The sequence below is a fragment of the Crocodylus siamensis genome, chromosome 4 (genome assembly GCF_052110815.1).
Source record: "Crocodylus siamensis isolate JL-2025a chromosome 4, ASM5211081v1, whole genome shotgun sequence".
Lineage (NCBI taxonomy): Eukaryota > Metazoa > Chordata > Crocodylia > Crocodylidae > Crocodylus > Crocodylus siamensis.
In genome coordinates, this window is record NC_143398.1 from 44639156 (window position 1) to 44666165 (window position 27010).

A 27010-nucleotide genomic window follows, 5' to 3' on the forward strand; every position below is an offset into this window, starting at 1 on the left:
TGTCCTTTGTGTGAGTAGTCTATAAATTGTTCCCAAACTCTCTAGGTCAGCAGATCAGTGTCAATGTCAATCTACCAGGCAGTGTCACAGACCAACATACATCCTTACCAGACTTTATATCAGAAAGTGTTTTGGGAGCCAGCTAGGGACCACCAGTGGGACCATGGTTTTGAGAACCACCAGCCTAAAGGCTCTGTCTTTATCAAGTACCCTTATATCCCGTGAGTGTCTGTTCCTGCTCGCTAAATTTGGCAATTTGAATATAAATTTCCTTGCTCAACCAATTCTTTTAGCCTCAGCTACCTAACACGACCAGCCTGTAATAATGGCACAGGCATAATATAGTAGAATGTCAGACAAGTTTGACCTTCAAACACAGTTGATTAGAACATGAAATAATGCTGAGTAGAGGAAAACTCAAAAATGTCTTGGCTGTATAAAGCAGGGCATTAAATAGAGTGATAACCTTTGGAGTGCAGGCTTCCCTGACATTTTTTGGTAGTTCAATTGCCTGTGTTCTTTATGAAAAACTGTAGAGAATCAAATATCAATGGGAAAGGAGTGATTTTTCAAGTGCAATAAAAGCCTCATAACTATTTATTTACTTCCTTACCTTTTTTTTAATATATACATATTTTTCAGAGAAGAGCTTAGCTACAACCCTTCTCAGGAAAACTGATACCGATTCATTAACACTTGTGAATACCTAAACCAGTCAGGGAACAAAGTACAACACCTCATAACTTTAAATTATTTGGTTGGAGACAACAAACACCACTTGAAATTCAAATACAATTAAACTTCTGTTTGCTGCCCAACAATAGGGGCAGTTTTACACCTAACTTAAATTGGTGCTTGAAGAGAAAATTTTGTGCTAAGGTAAAGAGTAGCAAATTTCTGTTAGTTTCACTTCTGCTAGGAATATTTTTGCATGCTTTTTTTTTTAAATCTTTTTTTTGTGTGTATATTCTACCTACTAAGACAGAGGGGTCAGTGATCTATGGCCTGTAGGCTGGATCCAGCCTGTGAAGTCACTGGATTTGGCCTGTGGAATGGAGGCTTCAGAGGCATTTGGCAGTGGGAGTTGTGCCACAGCTGGGCAGCCAGGCACTCCCCCCGCTCCCCCCCACCTTCCCCCGGCGGCCCCCCCCCTCCTTCCGGGGGGGGGGCAGCGCCTGCCAGGGGGACGGGCCCCCTCGCTCCCAGCGCGACTGTCAACCGGGGCGGACTGTCCTCAGTGCGCCCCGACCGCGTCGCGCCGCCGGTAAAATCAACATTTCCTTATTCTCTTAGAGGAAATTCTGAGAGAGGCTGTACTCTTACTGTTCTCCATCTTTCATTGACTTCAGTGGGAGTTATGGGTATTTGGGACCTGTTAGCTTAGAGCCAGATTAATTTATCTTTAGCCCCAAAAAGGATAAGGGATTTAGTCCCTGTGACAGGATTGATACCTGAGGGCTGTCATGGTGCCCCCTAGTGGCTGCCCTGATCCTGTCAGATCCTTGCTGCTGCCTCCCAGGGTCTCCCCTTACTTCCTCACCTGCTCTACTTTGTTGTTGGAAGTAATAGAGGAGGCTGTCATTGCTGAGCCTGGGTAGTCTCTCTCACTTTGTCAGTATTTGTTTCCCCATGCCTTATGGGCTTAATGGCCTCTCTCCACCCCTACATCTGTGCCCACGTTGCTCAGGTGTTACTCTGGCCGCAGTCTAGTTCTTTGGTAGAGGTCTCAGCCTTCTGGGCTTTAGCCTCTCTTTTCTCTGGCTGCAGACTTCCAGCCTTGGCCCGCTGATTTTGAACTTGGTTCTCAGCCTCAGCTCTTTCTGCCCACGGCAAAGCTGCTCTTGGCTCAGCCCAGCCCTCTGACATCTCTGGCCCAGGGGAAGGCAGCACGCAAGTCTGCCTCTTTTTGCAGCATTTGGGCTTTAGCCTCACACAACCCACCGGGTCCCCAACTCTGACGGGTCTGTAGGCTGGATGTCCCTCTAGCACCCCAGCGGCCTCCAGTGCACCCCTTTCAGCCACATACAGTCCTCCAGTACGATCTGAAAATAAACATATAATAGCACAACTAAAACACATGCATATTGCCTTCACAAAGTTGGCATCTCAGAAACTATAATTCCTAGGGCTTAACCTGTCTCGTCCCAATGGCTATCCTGGTCTCCCTGAACACTGCTTCCCTGCAGTCAACTTCCCTGTGGGAGCTCCTGACACAGCAGCCTGCAGGGCCAGAATGCCCGCTTGGGCTTCAGGGCAGGGCTTACTGTTCCTGGGAGTCCCACCTCCTTACAATTGCATGTCTTCCCCTCGCCCTGCACAGACAGGCATTTTCACTCTTTATTAAGGGTCCCTGTATGTGCTTCAGCTTCTGTGTCCTCTTAAAGTGACAAAAGCCCTCAACTCCCTGGTGTGGGTTCCTTCTGCATGGACTGACTGATTCAGTGCCCCTTCTGGCCCAGTGTTCTCTGACAGTCCACCCCTGGATGCCATCTGTCAGAGCTTCCTGCCTTCCTGTAAGCTATTTGGCACAAGCTCCAGGTGTGCTGACTGAGTCTTCCTCCCTCTCCTTTGTCTCCAAGTAACAGGCTTCACATCGCCTGTTACAGCCCCCTACCCAAAAGCTATGTAGAAACTGTTTTCTGACTTACAACTTCAAAATGTCTCATAACAGTTCTCAAAGTTTGTCATTCTATCCCCAGGTATCAAAAATTGCACTTACGGAGAACAGGATGGTTCATATACACAATATGGTAGAGACTTTTTCACTTACGGTGGTGGTTCTCAACCAAGTGCCATGTGATCCTTTGAAGGGTTATGCAGGGTGCAGCTCAATATTAGCACAACTCGATGTGCAAATGCCAGCACAGGATTAATAAGATAAACCCAGACATTTAAATTAGGAATCTGTATTGTCAAAAATATTCTTAACCACTGTGGACTTTCTGAGGTATTTGCATTGTTATTTTTCTCATGTCAAAAAACTAGTGAAAACTAAGAGCTGGGATTTTGTGATGGGTGCCTTGATTCCAAAAAGTTTGAGAACCACCAGTGTAAGTTTAACGTATTCTGACTTTTCTGCTTGTAGTCTGGATATCGTTTAAATATAACTTTTTAAATATAACTTTTTCAGCACCTATCTCTGAAGGGAGGGAACACACATTTTTACAAGAACTCAGTATTATTTAATGGAGTTCATCCCATAGAGCAGAAAATCACTAAGGAGACTAGAAGAATTTTAAAATGCTAGGAATGTATTATAGCATCTATATGCTCAGGTTGTTATAAATGGCAAAGATTTAATTGGGACCTTTAGGCTATATCAGTTATTTAATATTATTTAGATAATATTTGTGCCTTTTGTGCACTACTACAATCATTTTTGGGCTCTGATTGGGTCTGAACAATCATAGACTGTAGGAAGTGTCTGCAATCTAAAGAGACAACACATCAATAAAAGGTGGAGGAAGAGGATCCAAGTGTGCTACAGGTGGGTTCAAAAACATCGCATTCATTTTTATTTATATTAACTTAGTTTCTTTGGGAGAGGGTCAGGAGCAGTTGGGGAAGTTGAAGCTGGTGAGAGGAAGGGACCATCAAATAGAAGAGAGTAGATAAAGGGAGAAGGTCTCTCTCCTGTTTCTATCACCTTGATGTTCTAGGTTGGTCCTTCTGTACTCAGTTTGGAAAAGGAAGATGTAGGTATTTATCGAAAACAGAACTAACAGCAACAACAATAAAAATGCCTATATCGGATTTCTTATTTTGAATCCCTTTATGCAGTGGTTTTCAACCTGTAGTTTGCAGACTGTCTAAACGCTCTGTGGAAGATGCCTATGATCAGTCAAAAGTTTGTGAATACCCACACTTGCAATTCAGAGAGGCTTGTCTGCATTTCCATTTGAAATTTTTAGGGGTCCACAAATGAAAAAAATATTGAAAACTGTTGTCCTTATGTATTATATAACTTAAGTACATTGGTGAGTAACTGACATATCAACCTCTGCAAACAGTGTCGGTGGGAATATTTACAGTGACTTTGGAGGGAGGGACCCCTCTGATATAGGCAAGCACTGCCAGTATGACTACTAGCCTGACATCCACATAGTGCATAGCTGCATAGAGCTCAGTGTATCCACCTTGAGAATGAAGGCATGAACCAACTTTGACTAGATTTGACCTGATGGCTCCAGGGAGAGTAAATATTTCAAACCAGATGTTTAGACCACTAAGCCATGACCTCCAGAAGAGTTTGAAAGGTCCATTACTCCTGTGAGTACTTTCTGTTATTTTCTTTTTAAATCAGCATCGCTTTTTACAGAAAATGTTTTGGCCAAGCACTCTGCAGCCCCAATACATTCCCTCTTGCTATACACTGAAAAGCTCTTATTGCCTCAGGGCTTTGTGAAAGGCAGTAGACATTAGCTAGCTATAGGAAAAATACCATTTTTCCCCTTGGTAGTTTTTTATTTCTCCAAGTTGTAGGGGCACATATTGCTAAATATTTCTACAGAGATGTAATATTGGAAGAAAAGTACAACTTTTTTCTATCAACCTTCAGAGCTGTCTGATGTGCACAACTATCAATAACCTCATCTTAAAGGTAAGAAAATGGGGAAACTAAATGATGTTATGTCAGATTGTGTTTTCCTGGGTCTTCTGGCTCTTTATTTTTCTCTTAGTCATTCTGTCTGTACACATAATCCTCAACTTAATATATTTTGAGTTACAACATTTCGTACTTAAAACATTTATAAATTGACACCCTGTTTCAACGTTCTGACATCAGTTTCGACTTTACAATGCTTGATCCGATGCGACACCATGCCAGCGGACAAGTTTGCTGTTTTGCTCATCTCCTTGGGGAACGTCTATCCAAACTTCCTTGGACACTTTTTTAAAGAAAGCAGCCAAGACTCCTGAGAGAACTCCAGTCAAAAACCTTTAAAAAATTCCAACCAAGAGCCCTTCAAAAAGTCCAGCAAAGTCACCTCAAAGAAGTCCTTCCAAATTAGTATGATTGCTATTTACAATATAAATACATTAATGTAGCTATATTACTCATCTATAATTGATCAAGTACAAAATTCTGGGGTATTTTTGGTGAAAATAAGTTATTGGGCCTTGGTTCAGGAACCAATCCCCCATTTATAACATTGTTTCTTATGAGAAAATTGGTTCCGAGTTGCAACGTTTTGACTTAAGATGCGGTTTTCAGGAACCAATTGTGTTGCAAGTCTGAGGACTGCCTGTAATATCAACTTTAAAGTATTTTACTAATAACATATAGGCAAAGGGTGTCAGACTCACCCTGGGCCCCAGGCTGGATGCAAACCACAGGGGCTTCTTTCAGATTGGATATGTGGAGCCAGAAACACCTGTGCCTGGTCCAAGTCCAGGGCTACTGACACAGTTCCATAAGCGAGTGGCATTGGGGGTCCAGGAGCAGGCAGGGGCACGGGTTGGGGAGTTGGGTGGCAGTGGGTTGTGGGGAGTGGACAACAGTGCAGGTGGGGAGGATTGGGTGTCAGTGTGGGTTGGGGGTAGCAGACGGCAGTGGGGCAGGCAAGGGCTGTATCTGCACAGCCTTCACTTGTCCCACTGGTGCTGATAGCAATGTCCATCAGGGTCCAGGGACCCTGGATTTTGCAGCAGCAGGGCATGCTCCACTGGCCACACCCCTCAACTTCTGGTAGCTAGCTGGCTGCTGGTGGACCAGATGGAACAGTTCTGTGAGCTGGATCCTGTCCTTGGGCCTTATGTTGATGGCCCTGCTGTAGGGGCTTGGGGGTTGATAGAGGTTCTGTTAGCCAGCAAGCCCAGGCTGCCTGATTTAAAAAAAAAATAGAAATTACTCTGGCAGCTGGTACTGGCACTTAGGATTCTCCTTACTGTACCACAGAATGAGGCTCGCTCAAGTTTGCGTTTCTGCTGGTTCCATTAGCTAAGAAGGTTCTTAGCTTCTCAGAGTGTGAAATGGAGGGCATCCTCATTCAGATAACTTTATAGCCTGGTATTTGGGCAGCTCTCTTGGGAAGTGGGAGGTATGGGTTTGAATACTTTCAAGCTAAGGAGGACCTAGAACCCAGGTCTTCTACCTTCCAAGTGTTCTAATTCTTAGTCATAGACATAGGATGGATGTTGCTACCGCAGCATCAGTGTGCTCAATTCTGAGTTGCAGAAATTGCCTAATGATCAGCCTGAGTCAAGCAACTAACCCGAGGTGGACAAAATACAGCCTATGGGCCAGATCTGGCATGCCAAGAGATTTTCTTCTGACACTTATATAATTCTGTCTGCCTGGCCCAGTCACAGGGGGCAGCCCAGCCATGGTGCATGTGACCTGTCCTGCTGCTGCTGGGTGTGGGGTGGGATGGAGGCGGCACTTCCATTGGACCCAGCTCTGCTGCCCAGGTACCCTGGCCTGTCTGCCCTGCACCCATCACTGTGGGTGCTGGACTGGCAGGTAGGATCTCTGTGGAGACTGGCTTGGGACCCTGCAGGAAAGGCGTGCTTGGCCAGGGAGATGGCAGATGAGATGGGGCTGTGGGTAGGCAGGGAGCAGTGTCTAACAGTGGGATGGGTGGGCAGGACTGGGATCTTGGGGCACTGACAGTGTAGGGCCAAGGCCTGGGGCATAGCCACAACCTACTCCCCGCACGTCAAGCACCGATTCCTAAGGCAGGGATGTGCAGGGAGCAGATTGCATCTGTGCTTCAGCCCTGCATTGTCACTGCCTCGCAAACCTGGTCTCACCTGCCCATCTTGCTCCTGGATGCTGCTCCATGACCACCTGTGGCCCCATCTTATCTGCCTGGCTGAGTGAGCCTTGCCTACAGGGGTCTTCACCAGTCTCCATGGAGAACCTGCCTGCCCACTCCATTCAGTGCCTCCAGTGGTGGGTGCAGGCTGGACAGACTGGCACTAGAAAAGACCAATTACTGCCCACAACCTCCTGCCCTGCAGCATGGGCCTGGGTCTGCCCCCCACCTGTGCTGGGCTGGGTCAGCATCTCGCCCCTCACCTCCGGCCTGCAACAGGTCACCAAAACTCTTTAAGTGGCCCTCTGGCCCAAATAGTTGCCCACCCCTGGATTAACCTGTGGAGTGGTGGGGAGGGAGTTCATATCCCCTACATTTTGAGCTGGCCAAGAGGTACTTCATTACAGTGTCTAGGTGCTCTGAATCACTTTTCACAGGTATCTTGAGTGCCTCTGTTGACTTCATAGGGATCCTAGGTACCTCAGTCTGTAGCTTGGGCTCACCATTCTGGTACAAGGTGCCCATTTTTAAGCATTGCTTTGTGTAAGTAGAGGCACCTGCAAGTCTGATCTTTTTCTGGCTTTAACTTTCCTGATCTCCGTTACTCCATCTGTAGGCATAGCATGAGATTATTACGGGAAAAATGGTGAATACCGACATTGAGAATTAGTCATATAAGAGATTCGATCTGGCCTTAAGCTCCAACTCCACAAAACATTTTGTCTCTGTTGCATAGTTTAACTTGGGTGGCTGGCATTCAGAATAGAGTGGCAGGTATATCAGCATTCTACAGCAAAGCCACAGCTGTGTTCGGTGTCCTCACTGTATCTTTCATATCCCCTTGTTCTTTATGCTGAGATGCTGTAAAATCCTTTTTCAGTCTGTTGCAGAACTTGGGTTTTTCTCTCTGGAGGAATTGTGGGAAGGGTGTAGGAGAGGGTTGTCCATGAGGGTTCTGATGTTCCAGGTCCTGAAAATGATTGTGAATCTTCATTGGTATTTTCAACTGCAGTAAGGGTGATCCCATTGAGCGTCGTTATCCATTCAGGAAGAAATACAAAATACTTTATTAGTATGCTTAGGGCACCTTTTCTAGCCCCCGTCTCATGTGGGTTGAGCAGAGCAGATCCTGAAGAGGGTTGCTCAGTCACAGTTACGGCTGCTGACTCACTGCTGTCTCACCCAAGTGCCAGACAACCTTGTAACTGCCCTCTTCATGGCAGCTCATGATGAGCAGCTTCCAGACCTCACAGTCCTGCTCCTCACAATTGCCATTAGCTGGTTGCCAAAGGGTTTCAGGAATGAGAGTGCCACACTGCAATCATGGTCTGAGACTTCAGGTGACATAACATCAAGGTAGCTACGCTGAGTGAGACGTGGCGAGTGGATGGGCAGCTCAGAGAACATGGAGGTGCATAGCTCTTCCTCTGGAAGGGTAAACAGGAAGGAAAACAGTGACTTCATGGAGTTGATTTTACTATTAAGAATGAGCTTATAAACCAACTCAGTGAGTTTACTATCAGAATTAAGGAACACCTCATGATTCTATATCCTAAACTGGTGGGAAGCCAGTATGCCACTGTCATCAGCATATATGCCCCAACTCTTGACACCACCAACGAAACCAATGAGGAATTCTATGCCAGTCTTGACCAAGCCTTTCTGATATTCCAGAGGGAGACAGAATTATTCTTCCTGGTGACTTCAGCACCAGAGTTGGAAGGGACTCTTAACTGCTGGAATGGAAACATTAGCAAGGAAGGAGTAGAAAAGTTCAACTCAGATAGCATCCTCTTCTTGACCAAATGTGCAGAAAGTGGACTCGCCATTACAAATATCCTGTTCTGCCAGAAAAACAGACACAAGACATGGCAACACCCACAATCTAAGTATCAGCACCTGATTGACTATGTGACTGTGCCTGGGATTGCAAAGATGTCCGCATTACCTGAGCTATGCTAGGAACTGACGATTGCTGGTCTGATCACTGACTCAGCCGGTTTATGTCACTCAACCTGGCTCCCAAATGATGGCTGCAGCAGAAGCAATGCTGATGGATGATCAACACTGAAGGACCCAAGCAAGCAACACCTCTTCCACTAGTGCCTCAATGGAAAAACTGGTGAATTCCAGTCAACAACAGCGGGAGAATGTCAGCAGCACGTGAGGTTCCCTCTAGGCCACCATCATTAGGGCCTGTGAAGTGACACTTGGATTCCTTACCAGGAAACATCCAGACAGGTGTTTAATAAGAGTGACTGGGAGATTGAAAAGTTGATCGATCATAGGTGCAAGGCCTTTTTTGCTTGGCAAAACAATGCCAACTCCAAGCAAAAGAAATTGAATCTCCAGTAAGCTAAGACAGAGGTCCAAAGGAGGACCTGCAATATGAAGAAAAAATATCAGGAAGACAGGGCTAAGGAGATTCAACATCTTGGTGACATCCGTGATGTGCAGTTTCTTCAGTGCTAACAAAGTCATCTACTGTCCAAGCACTTGGGGACAAACATCCTCAAGACCTAAGGATAGAGGAGACTTGATCAAGGAAAAGGGAGCCACCTTTTCCTCGTAGGCAGGAACATTTTGAAGACCTTCTCAATCAAGACTCTGCTGTTGATGAGCGTGTTCTCAGTTCCAGCCTGCAACACCCAGTCAGAGATGATCTTGGAGTCCATCCAACCCTTGATGAAGTGAGGAAAGCCATCAAGCAGATGAAGAACAAGGCATCTGGAATGGATGGCATCCCCGTGGAAATCTTCAAACTGAGTGAGAGGTGCTCGCATCACAGCTTCCTGCCCTCATCTTAAGGATTTGGAATGATGAGGAAAACTCAGATGACTGCAGGGATGCCATGATTGTGACAAACTTCAAGAAGGGAGACAAGTCCAATTGTTGAAACTACACATTGCTCGAACCCTCCTGAACTGTCTCCTTCCACTTGCTGAAGAGGTCCTCCCGGAATATCAGTGTGGGTTAAGGCATCAAGAGGCCCAACTGACACGAATCTTCATAGCTTACCAGCTGCAGGAGAAGTGCCAGGAACAACATAAGCCTCTCTAGATGGCTGTCTTTGACCTCACAAAAACTTTCAGCTCTCTCAGCTGAGAAGTGTCGTGGAGGATCCTTCTGAAGTATGGACGCCTGCCAAAATTTGTTGTCATGCTCTCCCTGCTTCATGACAGTATGCAAGCAGTAGTTCTCAGTAATGGATCTATCGCAGATCTCTTTGAGGTTAAAATGGGGGTTAAGCAAGGCTGCATCAACACTTTTCTCAATATTCCTTGCTGTGATACAACATCTGACCACCTACACACTTCCAGCCAGAGTGGAGCTAAACTATCGAATGGATGGTAAGGTGTTTAACCTCAGCTGACTCCAAGCCAAAACCAAGACCACACCAACCTCAATCATTGAGCTTCAGTATGCTGATGATGCTGTAGTGTGCGCTCACTCGGAAGCAGACCTTGGGGCCATTGTTGACATCTCTGCTGATGCACACAAAAAATAGGACTATCGCTTAACACTCAGAAGACTAAGTTTCTCTACCAAAAAGTTCCTAATTAACAGTCTCCAGCTTCAGTAATCCAGATCCACAGTGAGACTCTGGAGAACATTGAGTAGTTCTTGTATCTCAGAAGCTGTCTCTTGCAGAAGGCTGACATCGAAGAAATCCAACATTGCGTCAAATGTGCAAGTCCTCTGGATGCCTGAAGAAACAGCTGTTTGAAGATCACAATGTCAGATCTGAAACCAAGCTCAGGGTTTATCAAACAGTCATGATGTCCACCTTGCTGTATGGAGCTGAAACCTGGACAATGTACAGGAGACACATAAAGTTGTTGGAGAGGTGTCATGAATGCTGCCTGTGGAAGATCCTCTGAATCCAGTGGGAAGAAAGATACACCAATGTTAGAGTCCTCCTGAAAGCAGCCACCACTAGTATTGAGGCAACGGTCATCCAGCATCAACTTTGTTGAGCGTCCATGTCATCTGGATTTCTGACTCCAGACTCTCGAAGCAAGTTTTAAGTTTTATTCTCCCAGCTTAACCAAGGTGTACACTCAAGAGGAGGGCAGAGAAAGAACTTTAGGGACATCTTTAAAGCCAACTTAAAAAAATGCAACTTCGATGTCAACTCATGGATACTATCACCCAGGACCGCTCCAAATGAAGGAAGACTGCTGCAGGGATCTCAGTACTTTAAAACTTTACAACAACAACAGAAGGTGGAAAGGCGGGAGTGGCAGAAACTGCATGTTGCAGACCAAATCAAAAGTCCAGCACCACCCACCCCACATGGAAACACACATCTGAGCTTCAGTAGAGTCTCTAAGCTGGATAAGCTTCATCAGCCATCTTTGGATGCACAGATAAGACGATCATGGAAAAAAATCATCCTCAACTGTGAGTGATTACCAAAGAAGATAGCAGAACTGTCAGCATTTCAGGTGCAATTCCAAGTCCCTGTGTGTGATAAAGCCCAACTTAGGTATTAACTGGTACTCCTTACTGTCCAAGAAGTATTGGCTTAAAACTTAAATAAGCCCATGTGTTTGGATTTGGACAAAACCAGGTAAAGGAACGTAGGCTAAAGTTGCAGTGTAGACCAGGGGTGTCAAACATATGGCCTGGCCTGTGGAACGTTGCCACCTGGCTCCGGGTGCTGCCCCTGGATCTCATCGGATCCAGAGGGGGCACAGCATGTGCCCTTGATGTGGGGCTGGTCTGTGGGCTAGATCTGGTCCACAGGCCCCCCCTGCATCTCCAACCCCAGGATACCTGATTCAGCTGTTGCTCCAGCTGGTCTGGGACCTGTGCTGCCTGTGGCACCTGTGAGCATCACATGCAGCATAGGCCCCAGACTGGCTGGAGCAGGTGCTGTGTGTGGCATGTGTCCCAGAGCATGTGGCACAGTATGATTGGGGTGGCCATTACATGCAACATGGCTGCCATTCCCACCTGACTGCACTGAATTTGGTGCCTGTTGCAGCCACTATGGGATCTATGCTGCGTGCAGTGCCGGTCCCAGATTGGCCAGAGTAGCTGCCAGATCAGTTATGCTGAGAAAGGGAGAGGAGGAAAGTGAAGGGAAAGGGGTCCGTGGGCCATAGCAGGGTCATGAACTGGCCCCGCACCACTCATTTAGCCTGTATAGGGTAGACATGCCCTTAGGCTATGGGTTATTGTTAGGCAATGGAGGAGTATTGTTCCTGTTCCCTGAAATATTTGGAATTTTTCCATAAGTAATTCAGAAAAATAAGAAACAGACCTGGTGCAGTGGGTGTGGTTAAGGAGTGTAACTGAGATCCTCAGTGTAGCTTCTTGGTACGAACCTATGCAAGTGTTGTATGTGTTCATTTGCAGTGGTTTTTTAACTAGATTACTGTTAATCAAACCCAACTCAGTTTTCATGGGAACACTTTCAAGCACTTTTCAGCCAAGTTTTTTTCTGTACTAAAAGTGTGATTCTGATACCTCACACAGGATGACTGTCTCCTTACTGTGTAAGTAATCCCATTGATATTAGAAGTTTGTGGAGGAAGTTGTTACACAGCCTTAGTAAGGGCATCAGCATTGCATGTGACTTTTTTTTTTACTACCGTTTCTTTTGATTTTCTTTCCTTTCAGGTTTGGGTTATATTTCTCATATATTCTTATACTTCCACCTATTTCTCATACTTTGATATACTTCTCATACAGGTTTTTGCTCAAACTTTCAAAGTGTTCATAGCTCTTATTTAGTGGTCTGAGCATGGCAAACTTTATGTCCTCAAATTTTAGGAACTTATGAGTGAATGAAAACAAGTTTCAAGAATAGAAACATATGCAGCCTTAGTTATAGGATTTAGGTCTCCTCCCTCGGGTAGAGAAATGCATGAATATGACTTAACCCAATGCATCAGATTTTTCCAAATTAGCCATAGTCTTTATGACATCACAGGAAGCAGAGGCTTTGTGCAGGACATGCCTAATGATTAAAATAGATTTTAATAATTTAATTTAGCTTGTGTAATATTCAGTTTATATAAAAAACTCCTCAAAGTTCATTTAAACTATATGTTGAAATGCCTGGCTCTACTGAATTATCAGAGTACATTGTTGGAAGTCATCTTTCTTAATTGTTTGAAAGCCATTAAAATGCAACTGAACTCCCAACATTAGTTTGAAAATTTAATCACAATGTGATTTTAGGCATTTATTTTGATGAAGATTATAAATGCTGTTTTCATTATGATCTATTCAGAAGGGTAAAAATATTTAATAAAGAATATGTGATGCTAGGAAATTTTATAAACTTTTCATTTAATGTTGGTGACTATATAATATACTGTGATGGTTTAAAATGAAGCTAGTAGTAACTTGTGCAGCCATCTGTAACGAATAAAAATGCTGAACTGTTTACTGTCACATTATGTTTACAGCATAGAGAATGGGTATCTTCAGACAAATTTTGGATATAAACTTACTGATGTACTGATGCCAGTGCTAATGCCATGGAATTATTTCTGATGCATTTTATTTTGTGCTAAATTATATCCTTTCATACCCAAACTCTATTTGATTGTCTGGTGTGGCTTTCTGGCTGGCTAGAATTTCCATGCTAAATTATTAACACAAACATTTGGGAGAAACTGCCAATTTCTGAGACCTCCTTTTGGCCTTCTTCCACAAAACTGGGTAGGAGAGGAGGAACTAAAACTAAACCAAATAAGCTAATCATGACCCACATCTTCTTAAACATAGGCTTTCATGAAATTGCTAAGATGTTTCTCCTGGTGTTTTTCTTAAGGGCTTGAGGTGTCCCAAGAATTTTTGGGTGACTTCTATTTCATGTTTAAGCTGGCTTTTGAACATGTAGGGCTAGGTGCTTATCTCCTGTACGTTAGTGCAATTCCACTGGTGCTCAGCTGAAGATCTGGTTCAGGTTTTGGTGGTGATAAATCTGATTTCAGCTGGGGACTGAGGAAGCCCAGCAGTGTTGAAAAGAACAAATTACACTGTAAGCACTCTATGGGATGATATATTTTCCTAGAGTCAAAAAGTCGAAGGTGCACACATGCACACAAAATCTCATTTATTAGCTGCCTTTCTTTTCCTTTATAGGGAATTAAAAAAAAAAATGAAATTGGGAGCACCATAACTGTTGGAGTGTCTCCTTTTGACTAGGGGTACACTGAGATTTTTTTGGGTCGATACCGATAGTCGATTTTTAAGGAGGCATATCGGCCAATACCAATCTGATTTCTGTTATGCAGCCCAGCAGCTTAAAGAGCAGTGTTGGGCTGATAAATCTTTTGTGGTGGAAGGGGAGTGGGGGGGAAGATGATGGCCCCTGCGGTGAGGGAGGGAGTGGGGCTAGGGTAGGCGCCGCCTATCCAGGGCGGGTAGGGGTTGGAGCTGTGGCTTATCTGGGGGTGCTGGGGTGTGGCTCCTGCTACTTTGTGCACCCCAGGAGGGCATGGGGGGCATGTGCCTCAAGATCTGTGCATGTGGCAGGGCAGGCTGCTGCTGTGAGCTGGGGCTAGGGCTGTGTCAGGCTCGTCCCAGCAGGAGCTGGGCCAGCTGATCTTGGGGCAGGCAGCAGTGGCCCTGGGAGGGAGGTTATGGGGGGGGCTGCAGCCACCCCAAAATTCACTGTAGGCCCCCCAACCCCCCTCCTAGAACCACCACCTCCCCCTGCCCTAAGTGCATCCCGGCTCAGCCCTCCACTGGGCAGCCCACCCTGCCCCCTGCAGATCTGGGGGCACATGCCCCCCATGCCCTCCTGGAGTACATACCTCCCTCCCTCCCTTTCCACACCCTCCTGATGAGCTGTGGCTCTGTCCTATGCCCTGCCCTGGCTGTGCGGCACCTGCTCCTGTCCCAGCCCAACCCCACTCCCTCCCTCACCACAGGGACCTTGATCTGCATTTCCCCCATGCCCCTTCTCTCCCTCCCACCTCCCTCCTTCCACCACAACAGACTTACCAGCTGGACGTAGCTCACTTGCTGCCTACATGCTGCGCTTCATTGGGCATTTAGCAGCCACATTATCAGCCGTGTCGGGCAAAAAAGCTGATTTCCGACAGAGTCAATTTTCTTTATATCTGTGCTGATCTGATATCGGACTGATGTATCGTTGCACCTCTACTTTTGACTTATCAGGCATTCTTTTTGGATGTGTAGAAATGAGGTAGTACAGTTCTGGGCTTGACATTGTCAGTGTCCTCCAATTTCTTTCTTCCAAAAAAAGGCTGGAGATAAGCAAATTCATAATTTTCAGAAAAAGAAACATAAAAAGGTAATTTTATTCTAAATTATAGAGCCTGCACCATCATTTTCAAAGCTGTCTGATATTTTAAAAAGAAGAATGCATTATTCCTTTTTTGTGACATATAATAAATATGCTGTTTTTGCCCTTAAATATATATGTTAAAGGAAGGCAGGTAGAGAGAATGATTTGGCTCACACAAGTAAGAATGAAGTAGGAAACCTTTGGTGTGTAGTTTGCTCTTACAAATCCGGTTAATGATAGCGATGAAGAAGTTGTTGTGTAGGTTACCATAAGTCACAGGGAAAAAGAGCTGGTAGATTCTTCTCAGTCCCAAGTGCATACATGTCCACATTTTATAGAAAATAATATACCTTCCCAGTTCTTGATACTTAACATTCTTCTTGATCTGCTCGCCATTGAGCTAATACCAAAGAAAAATATTTTCAGCAGATGGGAGTTTCTTTCTGCTGCTGTTTGCTCTGTAATGCCTGTTAACCTCTTCTTCTGGGAGTTGCGAAGTGAAGATTTGATGGCTTGCTTCACCAGATTTGAATATCTATATAAACCCTGTAAATATGGTAGGGTGAATTCCCTCCCGTAGAAATACTGAGTTGTAACATCAATAAACACTTGTATTATTCTGTCACATCTATCCAGGTGGGTGTGGTGGGGGAGGTGTTAAAATAATTTGAATTTACTGTTAACCATGACATAGGAAGGGGAGTCATTCAGAATGTCAGAAGTGCTTGGGACATGCGCTTAGTAGTCTTACATCTTTTTGTAAATACCTAAGTTATATTTCTACTGTTTCCTTCCAGGGAAGATTCCTCTTCCTGGAGTTTGGCTGAGGAATAAACCCAAATCTTCTGTACTCTTTACACTGCTGATAGCTTCCTAAAGTAGCAGTCAAGGCAGAGGAGAAGAAAATCTTGTTGCTATTTCCCCAACCAAAATAGATCCCACGAAGCTTTAAGAAAATGTGCAGTGATACACAGATATGCAGGCTGTGTATCACAGTTGTACTGACTTTTAAGAATATATACATAGCAGATTGAATACCTGAAGCTCCTGCTGATGCTGCTTAGAGCCAGGATTGCATTCTCTATTATGTGCAATGATTTTGAAAAGGAGGGATGAAATAGCTACTAGGATGTATCATGAAATGTTTAAGACAGAAATAGCCTGCTATAAGCATGCTTCAGGCAAAGGCAAAGAATTCCAAGAACTTGATAAGGACACAGAGGAGTTGTTGTAATGCATTAATTTTGCACTAGTTAAACAGTTCCTCATATATGCTTTTGGGCAGTATCAGGGCACGTATAAAGGCAGTAGCTGGCACTGAACTAGGTACAGGACAATCTGGGACTCCTCCAAAAGAGGTACTGTTGTTAATAATTAGAGCCATTTAGATCAGTGGTTCTCAATCTTGTTAGAGTTAAGGCACCCCTTGGAAAATGCCAGTTTTCAGTTTTCACTATGTTTTTCACTACAGAAAAACAATAGAGCAATTCTTCTGTTGCAAAGAACTCAAAAAGACCCAACAGGTCAGAATGTTTAACACTAAAGATTTCTTTTTTAAATTTCTGGGTTTATCTTGTGAATCATGCTTACACACCTAACAGTGGTAACTTTGTATGGCACACTGTGGCCCACATGAAAGAATTTCAAAGCACCCTAAGGTGCCATGGCACGTTGGTTGAGAATCTTTGGTTTAGATGCAGTACTTAGGAGCGCCATTGGTATGTTTGTTGCTGTGTCTCTGAACCAAGGTGGAGGAAACCAGAAGTGGATAAATCTAGAATTGAGTTTTGAGAAGCTGCCAGCAGGCGGAACAGTTTTTTGCAGTATGGTATTCTGAATGAGTTCGTCCGTAAAGTGCCACTCTGCCCTGTGCTCTACATGCAGAAGTTGTAGTCTGTGATCTAAGAAGTGTAGATTCAGATACACAAAGGGTCTCTAGTGTGACCACGCTTAATGTCTACCATGCTTTGTGGGCACCTGGCTCTTGGAGTGGAATTTACAACTGTGAATTAGATGCTTATGACCCTGAAGCAGGGATGGGCAAAATATGGCTTGCCGGCTGGATCTGGCCCACCAAGCACTTTCATCCGGCTTGTGGCACCCACCAACAAATTGTGCCCCACCCAGCCGTTCCACCCACGAGTGTGGGAGCAAAGTGTCCACATGTACGCAGAGCCCCGACACATCCTATTGTCTTGCTCCCACCCTTGTGGGTGGAACAGCCCAGCCAACCAGCACGCAGCCCCCGGTCTCCTGCTGGCTCTGGGCAGCAGGTAGGGAAGTGGTGGGTGCGGGTCTGCAGGTGGCAGGAGCATGGGGCTGGGGCTGGTGGCAGCGTGGAACTCGGTGGGGGGGAGCAGCGTGTTGGTGTGAGGGATATGGGGACCCCCCCCACTTGCCTTATGGTAAGCAGCCCTGTGCTGCTGCTGCTGCCACTGCTCAGGTACTGGAGCTGGCTGCTTTCCCTGCCGGCCCCCCCCCGAGGGAAGGCGCCTGGGGCTTCCCTCCCCTGCAGTGCAGCCCTGGCAGGGAAGGCAGCTGGCTCTAGTGCCTGAGGCATCCCTACTGTGCTGTGCAGCCCCGGAAGGGAAGGTAGCAGGCTCCAGCACATGGGGCTTCCCTCCTGTGCTGTGTGAGCACAGGGGCTGTGTGTGAATGGCAGGGAGCCCCGGCGGTAGAGACAGCCCGGCAGAGATTGTGCCTCTTGCTGTGATGTGCAGTGCTGGCCGGAGCTGCAGCCCTTTGGGCGACTACACTCTGAGCACCCCGCATGTTGCTGCTGTGACATGGGGGCATGTAGGGGGTCCCAACACTCCTTCACCCTCCCTCACACCTATACCCTGCCTCCACAACTCCCCAAATATACACAACCCGCCAATATACCCTGTGCCCCCCCCACATTGCCATACCCCCACATCCTACCACCCCCTACTCCACCATACGGGCGCGCACACACATCCCCATACCCCCCACCATACCCTGCCCTTCAATATATAAAACTAAGAATTTATTTTTGAGTTATTATGCAGTCACCTCTATATACACTACTCAAACATAAATCATGACAAAAATATTTTTTGTAATGCAGTTAAAATATGTTATAGTAGGTGCTTTACTTCTAGTGTATGATTTGGTTTTTTTTCTGGTTCTAAGATATCAACCCTCCACTCCCAAAAGGAGTATTTTTGGGGGAGCAAGGAAAGGGACAAAGGTCAGGGATTGGGGGTGGGACTTCCAGTCCTAAAATGGTAACAAGGGGGTAGGGTAACTGTCAAGGTGCAGGACTGCCTATGTGGCCTTTGACAGCTCACCAAAACTCATTAAGTTGCCCTCCCTTGCTCTGAAATAATTGCCCACCCCTGCCCTAAGGAATGTAAGGCGAGAATTACATGCCCAGAAAAGGGATATACAACAGCTAACACTGCGTATATGTGTTTAAGGGAATGCCTAAACTAATCAATAAAGAATGCTAAACAAAAGTTTGTGTCTGAACTCTTTCCTCTTTCCTTGATTTAGGCATCTTACTGTTGCCTTGATTAGCTCCTGTGTGAGACTGTTCCATACAGTCTAAATAGACAAAGAAAGTAGTGTTACTTTGTTTTACAGATTGGGAAATGAGCATGTGGCATGCCCAAGGACATATTGTCTGTGTAAGAGTGCGGAACTGAACCCAGTTCTTCTGAATTTAATCACCAGACAACTGTGCTTGTGTACTTTAGTCATTAGACCACTGTACTATATTAGAGTAAGGTGACGCCTTATTCTAACACCCGTGTCTGTCTTAGGTGAGCTGGGTCTTGGATTGTCCTTTACTGGTTCTGCACATGTGATTTATAGTAACCAGCAGAGTTCTGTTGGGATCTCCACAGTAATTACTGATGTTAGAAGCAGAGGTAAATCTCCTCCAAAGCTCTTCACTCCCCAGTGTGTATAGTTTTATGGATTCAACCATTATTAGTGTCCATTGCTATGCAGGTGGGAAAGCAAACATTAGACCTTCTAGGCATCAAATAACTGAACCGGCAGAGGGATGATAATTATGCTTCCCTAAATACTTAGGCAAAAACCCAACTTCAGCACGTGAGCACAACTTGAGTATTTTGTTCTGATAAATGATTATCTTTGCAACCAGTATTGGTGATGACTGATTAATCCTGTATTTAATTTTTTTAGATGCTTGATAAACAACAGCGCTTTTTTTTTTTTTTAGTTGATGTCCATTAGTGTGTTGGGTGTGTCTGCTTGGATGAGGGACTACCTGAACAATGTTCTCACTTTAACTGCGGAAACAAGGTAAATCTATCTTTAAAGCTGATATATATGTAGCTGAATGATGCTGCTGTGCATAGTTTATCCAAAGTATCTGGTTTCCTAATTAAGCTTTCTATGGAGAAGCAATCCTTTGAAGTCATTCTAATTATTTTTATTAAAAGGGATATTTTATGATTATTTGTATAGTTCCTGAAATCAGAGAACAAATTTAATTTTTGCCTTGTCCTGCCCACTTTTGTTCTCTCTGCCTTTTTTTTTTTTATTGTCAATGATGGATTTTGGCTTCCTACTCCAGGAATGCAGGTTGGGGGAGGGCTGGGGGATGAATTCTGTGGCTTACCATTTGGTTTCATGGGGTGCTCCTGCTTCCCAGGAGACCCATGAAAATCTGTCTCTTCGAAAAGCTAGGTCCCTGACTAACCCTGCTGGTGTATTACTCTACAGCGTATTTTGAATACTTTCTATTAAATTTAGAGATGCAAGCATTATCTTTAGTTTTATTACTGTAGCATCAGGTGTCCTAGTCATGGACCGTTGTGCTGGATACTGTACAAATGCAGAGCAAAAAGCATGTACATTGTAAGTATTCAACCTTCCATAACGTTCAGGAAATCTGTGATTTTCAAACACAGCATAATTAATTTCTGTGATCAAAAACTGGTATGACATTTTAAACAACGTGACAACTAATAAACATTTTCATTACAGACTGCAGTGTTAATATTCTATTTGTAGTTTCTGTGTTTACAGTGCAGTTCTTTGTTACTGGTTTTTGTCTGTTTTAGGGTGGAGGAAGCTGTCATTCTGACATATTTTCCCGTGGTCCATCCAGTCATGATTGCAGTCTGTTGCTTCCTTATCATCGTGGGGATGTTAGGGTACTGTGGCACAGTGAAAAGAAACCTATTGCTTCTTGTATGGGTATGTTTTATTCATTAACCTTCAAACCCAGTTAACTTCTGCCTTATTTAAACTCAGAAGAAAAGTGTTAATAATCATTGGCTTTGATACGCACCATATCTGTGTAACTTTTTTCTGGTTGAGTTATGATATTAATGTTATTATATAATATACTATTATAATTGAAAAACACACTGTAGGGAAGAGTTTATTGTGCAGAATGCATTAGCTTATGTTTGAAAGATAAGCTATGTCATTTGCAAAAATGTTGTTAGTAGCATAGGAATGATTCAGGGAGAAGAAACCTGGTGCTAATCAGTGCAGGGGCATGGGTAGTTGTGATTTGAAACAAATCATAAGATTATTGCTTTGACTTCTACTTACTAACTTGTTAATTAACCCTGGGTTCTTTTTTCTTCCACCTGCAGTCAATTGTAGGGACAAATAACATAACCAGCTGATTTGGGAGTGCATTGAGGCAGCTGGAGAGCTAAATTATTTTACTAAATTTCACAGTGTGTAGGTTGACATATTGTATAAGCCAACCCCATTTTTCTGATCCAAAAAATTAAGGATTTTGTAGATCCAGTGTATAAGTTGACCTAACTGTTTGGATTAGAAATATGGGGTCGACTTATACAGGCCCCTGTGTGCCCTCACTGTGGGCTAGGCACCCGGGGGGTGGACACATGCCACAGTGCTGCTTGCAGGGGACAGGGCCAGGCTTGGGTGGTGTGGCCCCATCCCCTGTAAGTGGTGCTGCCTGGGCCACACCAGCTGAGCACTGAGCTCGGCCCTGTCCTTGTCCCATCCCCTACGAGTGGTGCTGGGCTTGGTGCTTGGCTGGTCTTGCACCATCCCCTACAAGCAGTGCTGTCTGGGCTGCACTAGCCCCGTGCAGAGTCCAGTGCCGCTTGCAGGGGACAATGATACAGTGTATAAGTTGAGTTTGAATTTTAAGAGGTTGAATTTAAAAATTGGGCTTCAAAACTCAATTTATACATCATGAAATGAAATATGTTACTTGTGTCTGCAGTGGTACTTGGTTGTAGGTAATTTAAAAACCAGTTTCAGGTTGCCAACTTCCTTCTTCCTGTGGATGTTAAAACACTTTGAGGTTGATGTCACTAGATAATCTTGCGCAAGAAACTTATGTTTTAAAATATGTATAGATATTTAATGCTTAGTGAAATCCATGATTTTTTTTTTAAATCTGGTGTTTAGTACCTTGCTGAAAATACTGAACTGAGGTGCAGTATTTTTTTGGACCTGTACTTATCACTGTAATTTTGATGAAAGTAAAAACACAAATGAAATCCTTTAGCTGAAGGAATATCTATGGAGTGATGAAGCTGGGATCCTGCTGTTTCTCAATACCAGGACATATCAGGTACCCTTGCAAATTTCTACTGCTGCACTGCACTGCATGCATGGATTTTTTCTAATATAACTCTATAAAACTTGGGACTTACAATTTTTATACAAACTAGGGAGAAAAAAGGTAGAAGGATATATGAGCTGTACCTAATATCAATTTCTTCTCTCTCTTTAATGTAGAGGCATAACTAATGAGTTTCATGTCTTAAGCAAAACTCTCTTGCACCCTGGAGGAGGGAGGAAAGAGAGTGAAGGGTTGTTTTACCTGCCCTGGCTGTCCATGTACCCAGCTCCACCAGCCAGGTAGTACAGGGCTGTTTCTGCTGTGGTAAAGACTTGAGGCAGCAGGAGGCTCCACTTTGATGCCCCTCAAAGTCGATTCCCCCCTAAGTTGGTGCTCAGGAATGAAGCCCTCGTTCAGTTACACTACTGATTTAATGGAAAAATATTATAAATCTATGCAATATAGTCACAGCCCTCTGAGACACAGCCCCTATAACCCTTGCCTGTTTGAGAGAGCTGCTTTGTTTAATATTTCCATTGAAAGCTCCATAATACCATAATGTTTTGCTAATTGTAGGAGTGGTAAATAGTATTTGCCCTCTGAACTATTTCTTAAAATCTCAGTATGACGAATGTTGTTCACAGTTGTATACTTTGGGGAAATTCTCTCATTTTAACACTAATATCTACTAGTAATAGTAATATATTTTTTAGGACTTGATTTTGCACCGTTTAAAGCAAATGGGAGCAGGTTTAAAAACACATTGTTAAAGATAATGATTCTATAGTGCCTGACTGTATAATTTCTTTGTAATATTACTTACCCAATCTTTGTATTTTTCTCACAAGCATTAGTTGTTGTTATTAGGTTATTTTTTAAAACATAAAAATATTTTGCAAATTATTTTTATTTTCTTTAAATAGAAAAGCTATTAAAATATGATTAAATATATTCTGAAACCCTTAGATATTGTTAGTGAGGCTTTTACCCAGAGCTGTGACCATATTTTTTTTTATAAAACATTTTTATTACATGAAGAGGGAAAAAGAACCACAGCTATTGCACTAAAATAAAAAAATCAGGGAATACATTATGATGCTTTGTATTATATCTTAATATTCTTATTGGTCTTCAATTTTGAAATTGATTTACATTTTTTAAAAACTTAATTAAAAATAGTAAAATTATTAAAACTGTATCAGGTCTTTTTTCTTGGATTATTTAGAATGCCACTGAAAGAGAAGAGATGGTTTATAGCTTTGAACATAATCTGGAAATAAATTTATTTAATGTGTTTTAAGCAGTCAAATTACATTAAATCAAAACAAGACATTCCTAAAGCTTAACTTGCAATATTTCACTCTCAGGAGCCTGAGAACTGGTTCTTGCTAAATAAACTGATAAGCAAAAAATAAATCATATCTTCCTAAGTATGCCACCCTCTTTGACTAATTGTTAAATAAGTAGAATCCTGCTGTACTGCAGAGATGTGCAGGCATGAGTCAATACTTCATTCATCAAACTAGTCAGAAAAGTGATGGATGAACAGAAAGAGCTTTTGTAAGACCAGATGAACCAAAAGATAAGGACAGAAACTTGGCGTAGAACATTAACAGCCTCCTCAATCATGCTTTTATTTTTCCTTGATATATAAACAGCTAACATGATTTAAAGACAAAAATGTGGGATGCAAATCTAAAGTTGTCAGGAAACATTTCAATTGAAAGTTTTGGTAAAGCCTGATAAAACCATAAAATCTTAAAACACAGGCACTAAAAACATGAATTCATTAATATAATTGAGTACTTTAAACTTTTTTAATTAAAAGCCGGTCATGCTATCGTTAGAAAATTTGTACCGCTATAGGCTTTTTGCAGTAAACCATCATCGCGCTAATTTTGTTTTTGAAATTTTACGTTGTGGTAAAAATTCTTTACAGCTTTCAGCTTAATGTGCAATGTAGATGTAAACTAAACTGACATGTTTACCCTGCTTAATAGCAACAAAATGTAATCACAAGAAGATATTTATCATTTTCTATTGCCTACAAATGGTCAGTTGACAGTGATCTAAACTGTGAAAGCTCCTATATGGCTGAAAATAAAGTTTGCATTTGTAGAGAGAGAGAGAGAGATATAGCAATCTCTGCTTTATATATGTACAGAAAGGCTTGATACAGACATTCAAAAAGCCCAAGGCAGAATCAATCTAAGGTACATGGCTTTCCTTTAACTCGGTCACAAACAGAACACACATTTGTCCTTGAGGGGGATGGCGGGAGGACATTTAGACTGCCTGTCTTGGACCAGGTTCCACAATTTTTAAACCAGTCTGTGTGTACCAAACTTCTGTTCTGTTACAGGTTGAGACCAGTTTCTAATCATTTAAACCTGTAAAAGTATAATGTCAGTACCTTGTCAAAATGCTGTGTGGCTCTTTGAAACTCAGGTTCTGAGGTTTCTTGTAGATCTGGGACTGACAGATGCAGTTTTTTTTTTGTTTTTTTGTTTTTTTCAAATAACAAAGACTTCATGTGCATTAAGAGCAACTATAATGTGAATTTTCCTGCTCAGCATCACTAATGACAAAAATCCTACAGTGAAAGTGAATTATTTAGGTGACACAGACTTTTTTTTTGCACTTTTCTGAGAATTTCTTCAGAGGTTGCCAGCTGTGATTGCCAGTGGGTGGGTATTGCAATCTAGACTGTTTGTCACTAAGCATTGAGACAAGACCATAAAATTTCAGCTTGGTTTATTTGCTGCTGATGTTATGAAGCAGGCATAACTCTTAGCTCCAAAAGTAGGGTAGCTTAACAGCACTAGTCTTGCAGTGGAAATGTTAATATGAAAAATCTACCTCTTATCGTATAAACTTAGCTTTTAATTAAAAATAAACAGATATAACAAATCTGTTAACTGAGTAAGTCAACTTGTAATTTAAAAGTACAAGTACAATCATGTTGCATTGCTTGTTATCTTCTAGCCAGAGTCTAAAATGTTTGAGAATGAATAAAATTATAGAGTTGTGAATCTCGGTAAGAGTGTGAATATAAGAAACAGGCAGAAAGAGAAATGGTAATAATAGCAGTTTAGGGTCAGAATCCTGAGGGATCCAGAGTTGCTTTAACTTTTATTGACATCCTGGGAATTTGGGACATTCTTCCCTTTTCTGGGATTGGCACTCTTGTTTAATATACTATATAGGATAAAATGTAATGCATGGTGAAAAGAAATTAATGTTTAATGATTTAGGTCTGAATTTTACTGTTGCCTTATTTAGGCAAAAAATTGCTTATAAACCATGAATTTTTTCTTTAAAATGCTCCATTTATTACAGTAATAAATTCATGAAAGGAACATCAATATATTAGGTCATGTGTAATGCACAAGGGTCTTCCAGGGTTTTCATCTTTCAGACTTACAGGTCGTCTTCTAATATAATTGCTCAGGTAAAACAAACAAAAAATTGCTTTTGTATTTCTAACGTAAATGATAATCTTTTATGTCTCTTCCATATAATCTACAGTGACAGGGTTTTTCAAAGGCATAAAGTGCATTTAGATGTCTTTACTTCCATTAGCTTTCTTCTAACGATACTTTGTGCCTAGAAAACTTCCCTCAGATAGGATATACAGTGGAAAAAAAATTGCCTGAATAAATTATAGAGGTTTGTAAGTAAAAAAAAAAAAAAAAAAAAAAGCTTAATGGGCAAATTTAATTAAATACATTTAACTCTTTATAACACAAGATAATACTATCTTAGATACTATTAAAGGCACAGTGTTTATGTATTATAAAAACACCTTTTTTAATTCTTTGACACACAGAACACAGAAGGGCTCTCCATTAATATTAACCATGTAAATCATTTCCTATATTATTTTTCAGTGCTGGGAATACATATTCCAGAACAAGGAAGTCTTGCTTTCCTGTTGTCTGTTTTTAAATTTAGATTCTATTTCCTGTTGTTTGGCTAAATTATATTTAACAGTATTATAGGTTACTGATAGGATTATCTTGCTGACAAACACACTTTTTGGTACTGCTATTTTTTTATGACCCTGTTGTCACTGATATGCTAACTGACTTTTGATGATTTGGGGCAATTAATTCTGCTGTCCTTATCTGAAGATAACTTCATTCTCATCACATTATATCATAGCAGAAGCAGACGCACTGGTTTATTGAAGTTTTGGCTTACCAGCTATTAAAAATCATTATATAGAGTGAAAGGGTGGGTGAGTGGGTTGGGCAGTAGCTGAGGATGTGGAGATCTGGGTTCTGATCTCTACCCTGCTAAGCTTTCTTTGTGCCTTCATTGGGCAAGTCACTTAGGACAGATGTAGGTTGCTCATGTAGCTATGTACGTCTAAACTGGAATACCTTAGCTAACTAATTTAAGCCTCTTGTCCAAGAGGCAAGGATGTTGTGGGTGTTATTTTTCCCATCTTTAAGAGGGTGGTTTGAGTTGGTCAGATTTAGTTACTGAGGTTATGTATACATAACTCATACATAACCAACAGGGGTACCCCACCTGGCTGCCATTCCCCACATTACTAAAGGCTGCAGCATCAGACTACTCTGGATTTCCCTCCTACAGCTTCCACATACAGCCCTTTCCCCAGGGGGCAACACAGTGTGTTGGGAGCCCACAGCTCCGAATGCCTATGCAGTGTGGTGCAGTGGAGAGAGCCTGTGGCCAGGGAGCTGAGGGTGAAGCTAAGTGCCCATGTGCTTGGTGTAGCCTGGGGGCTTCTGCATGGTATATGACCCAGTGTCTCATGCTGCCCCTGCAGCGTATGGCCCCTGCTGGTGCAGGCTGTGAAGCATGCAGCCATTGGTCACTTAGAAGTTGGAGAACCCTACCCTGTAGAATCCATAAGGAGACTCAGAGCAATTCAGACAGGGAAAGTTCAGCACTTAGGCTCTGCATATAGAGAATGGTGGGAAGTAGATGCTCTAAAGGACAACCCAGAAAACCTGGAGATGCCTAGGGGTAGCTAAAAGGAAATACTAAAACTAGTACTGTGTCTGTGCGCCTTTCCCTAAGTTGGAATGCATGTTCGTTTTCTCCCTTCATTTAGGATCCAGTTACCTTTTGCACAACTTACTGCCAGCTTTGTTTCTGTTTTACTAACCAATGACTGTCAAATTTTAAAATGTACAGATAGTCCAGGGAACAGACTTGACCCTCTGAGCTACATATCACCTAGCTACAGAGTGACATTCTCTTTTGGTTCTTCTCTTGCATTCTTGGTTTCCCAGTTTCAAGAGTGGGTTGAATGTTGTTCCCACACAGCCTATTATATAGCCTGGTGGTTAGGGGTTTCTGGGGGAGTGGGAGATGCAGATTTGAATTCTCTCAGGCTGAAGAGAACCTGTGACTCATGTTTTCCATGTTTGAATGAGTGCCCCAGCTGTA

The 27010-nt window shown here is 42.9% G+C and overlaps 1 protein-coding gene across 3 annotated transcripts in view; it reads left to right on the top strand.

The window, feature by feature from the left end:
* TSPAN12 (tetraspanin 12) overlaps nucleotides 1-27010 on the top strand; it is a 70931-nt gene that overhangs the window by 8248 nt on the left and 35673 nt on the right. For 2 of the 3 annotated variants that reach the window (XM_090042209.1, XM_090042210.1), the window contains 2 exons: nucleotides 19244-19326; nucleotides 20091-20226. In XM_090042209.1, coding sequence (XP_089898335.1) covers nucleotides 19244-19326; nucleotides 20091-20226 — 219 coding nt within the window. Of the gene's footprint in view, nucleotides 1-19243; nucleotides 19327-20090; nucleotides 20227-21540; nucleotides 21596-27010 lie in introns of those variants that run through there. The other variant, XM_090042212.1, reaches the window with a different exon arrangement.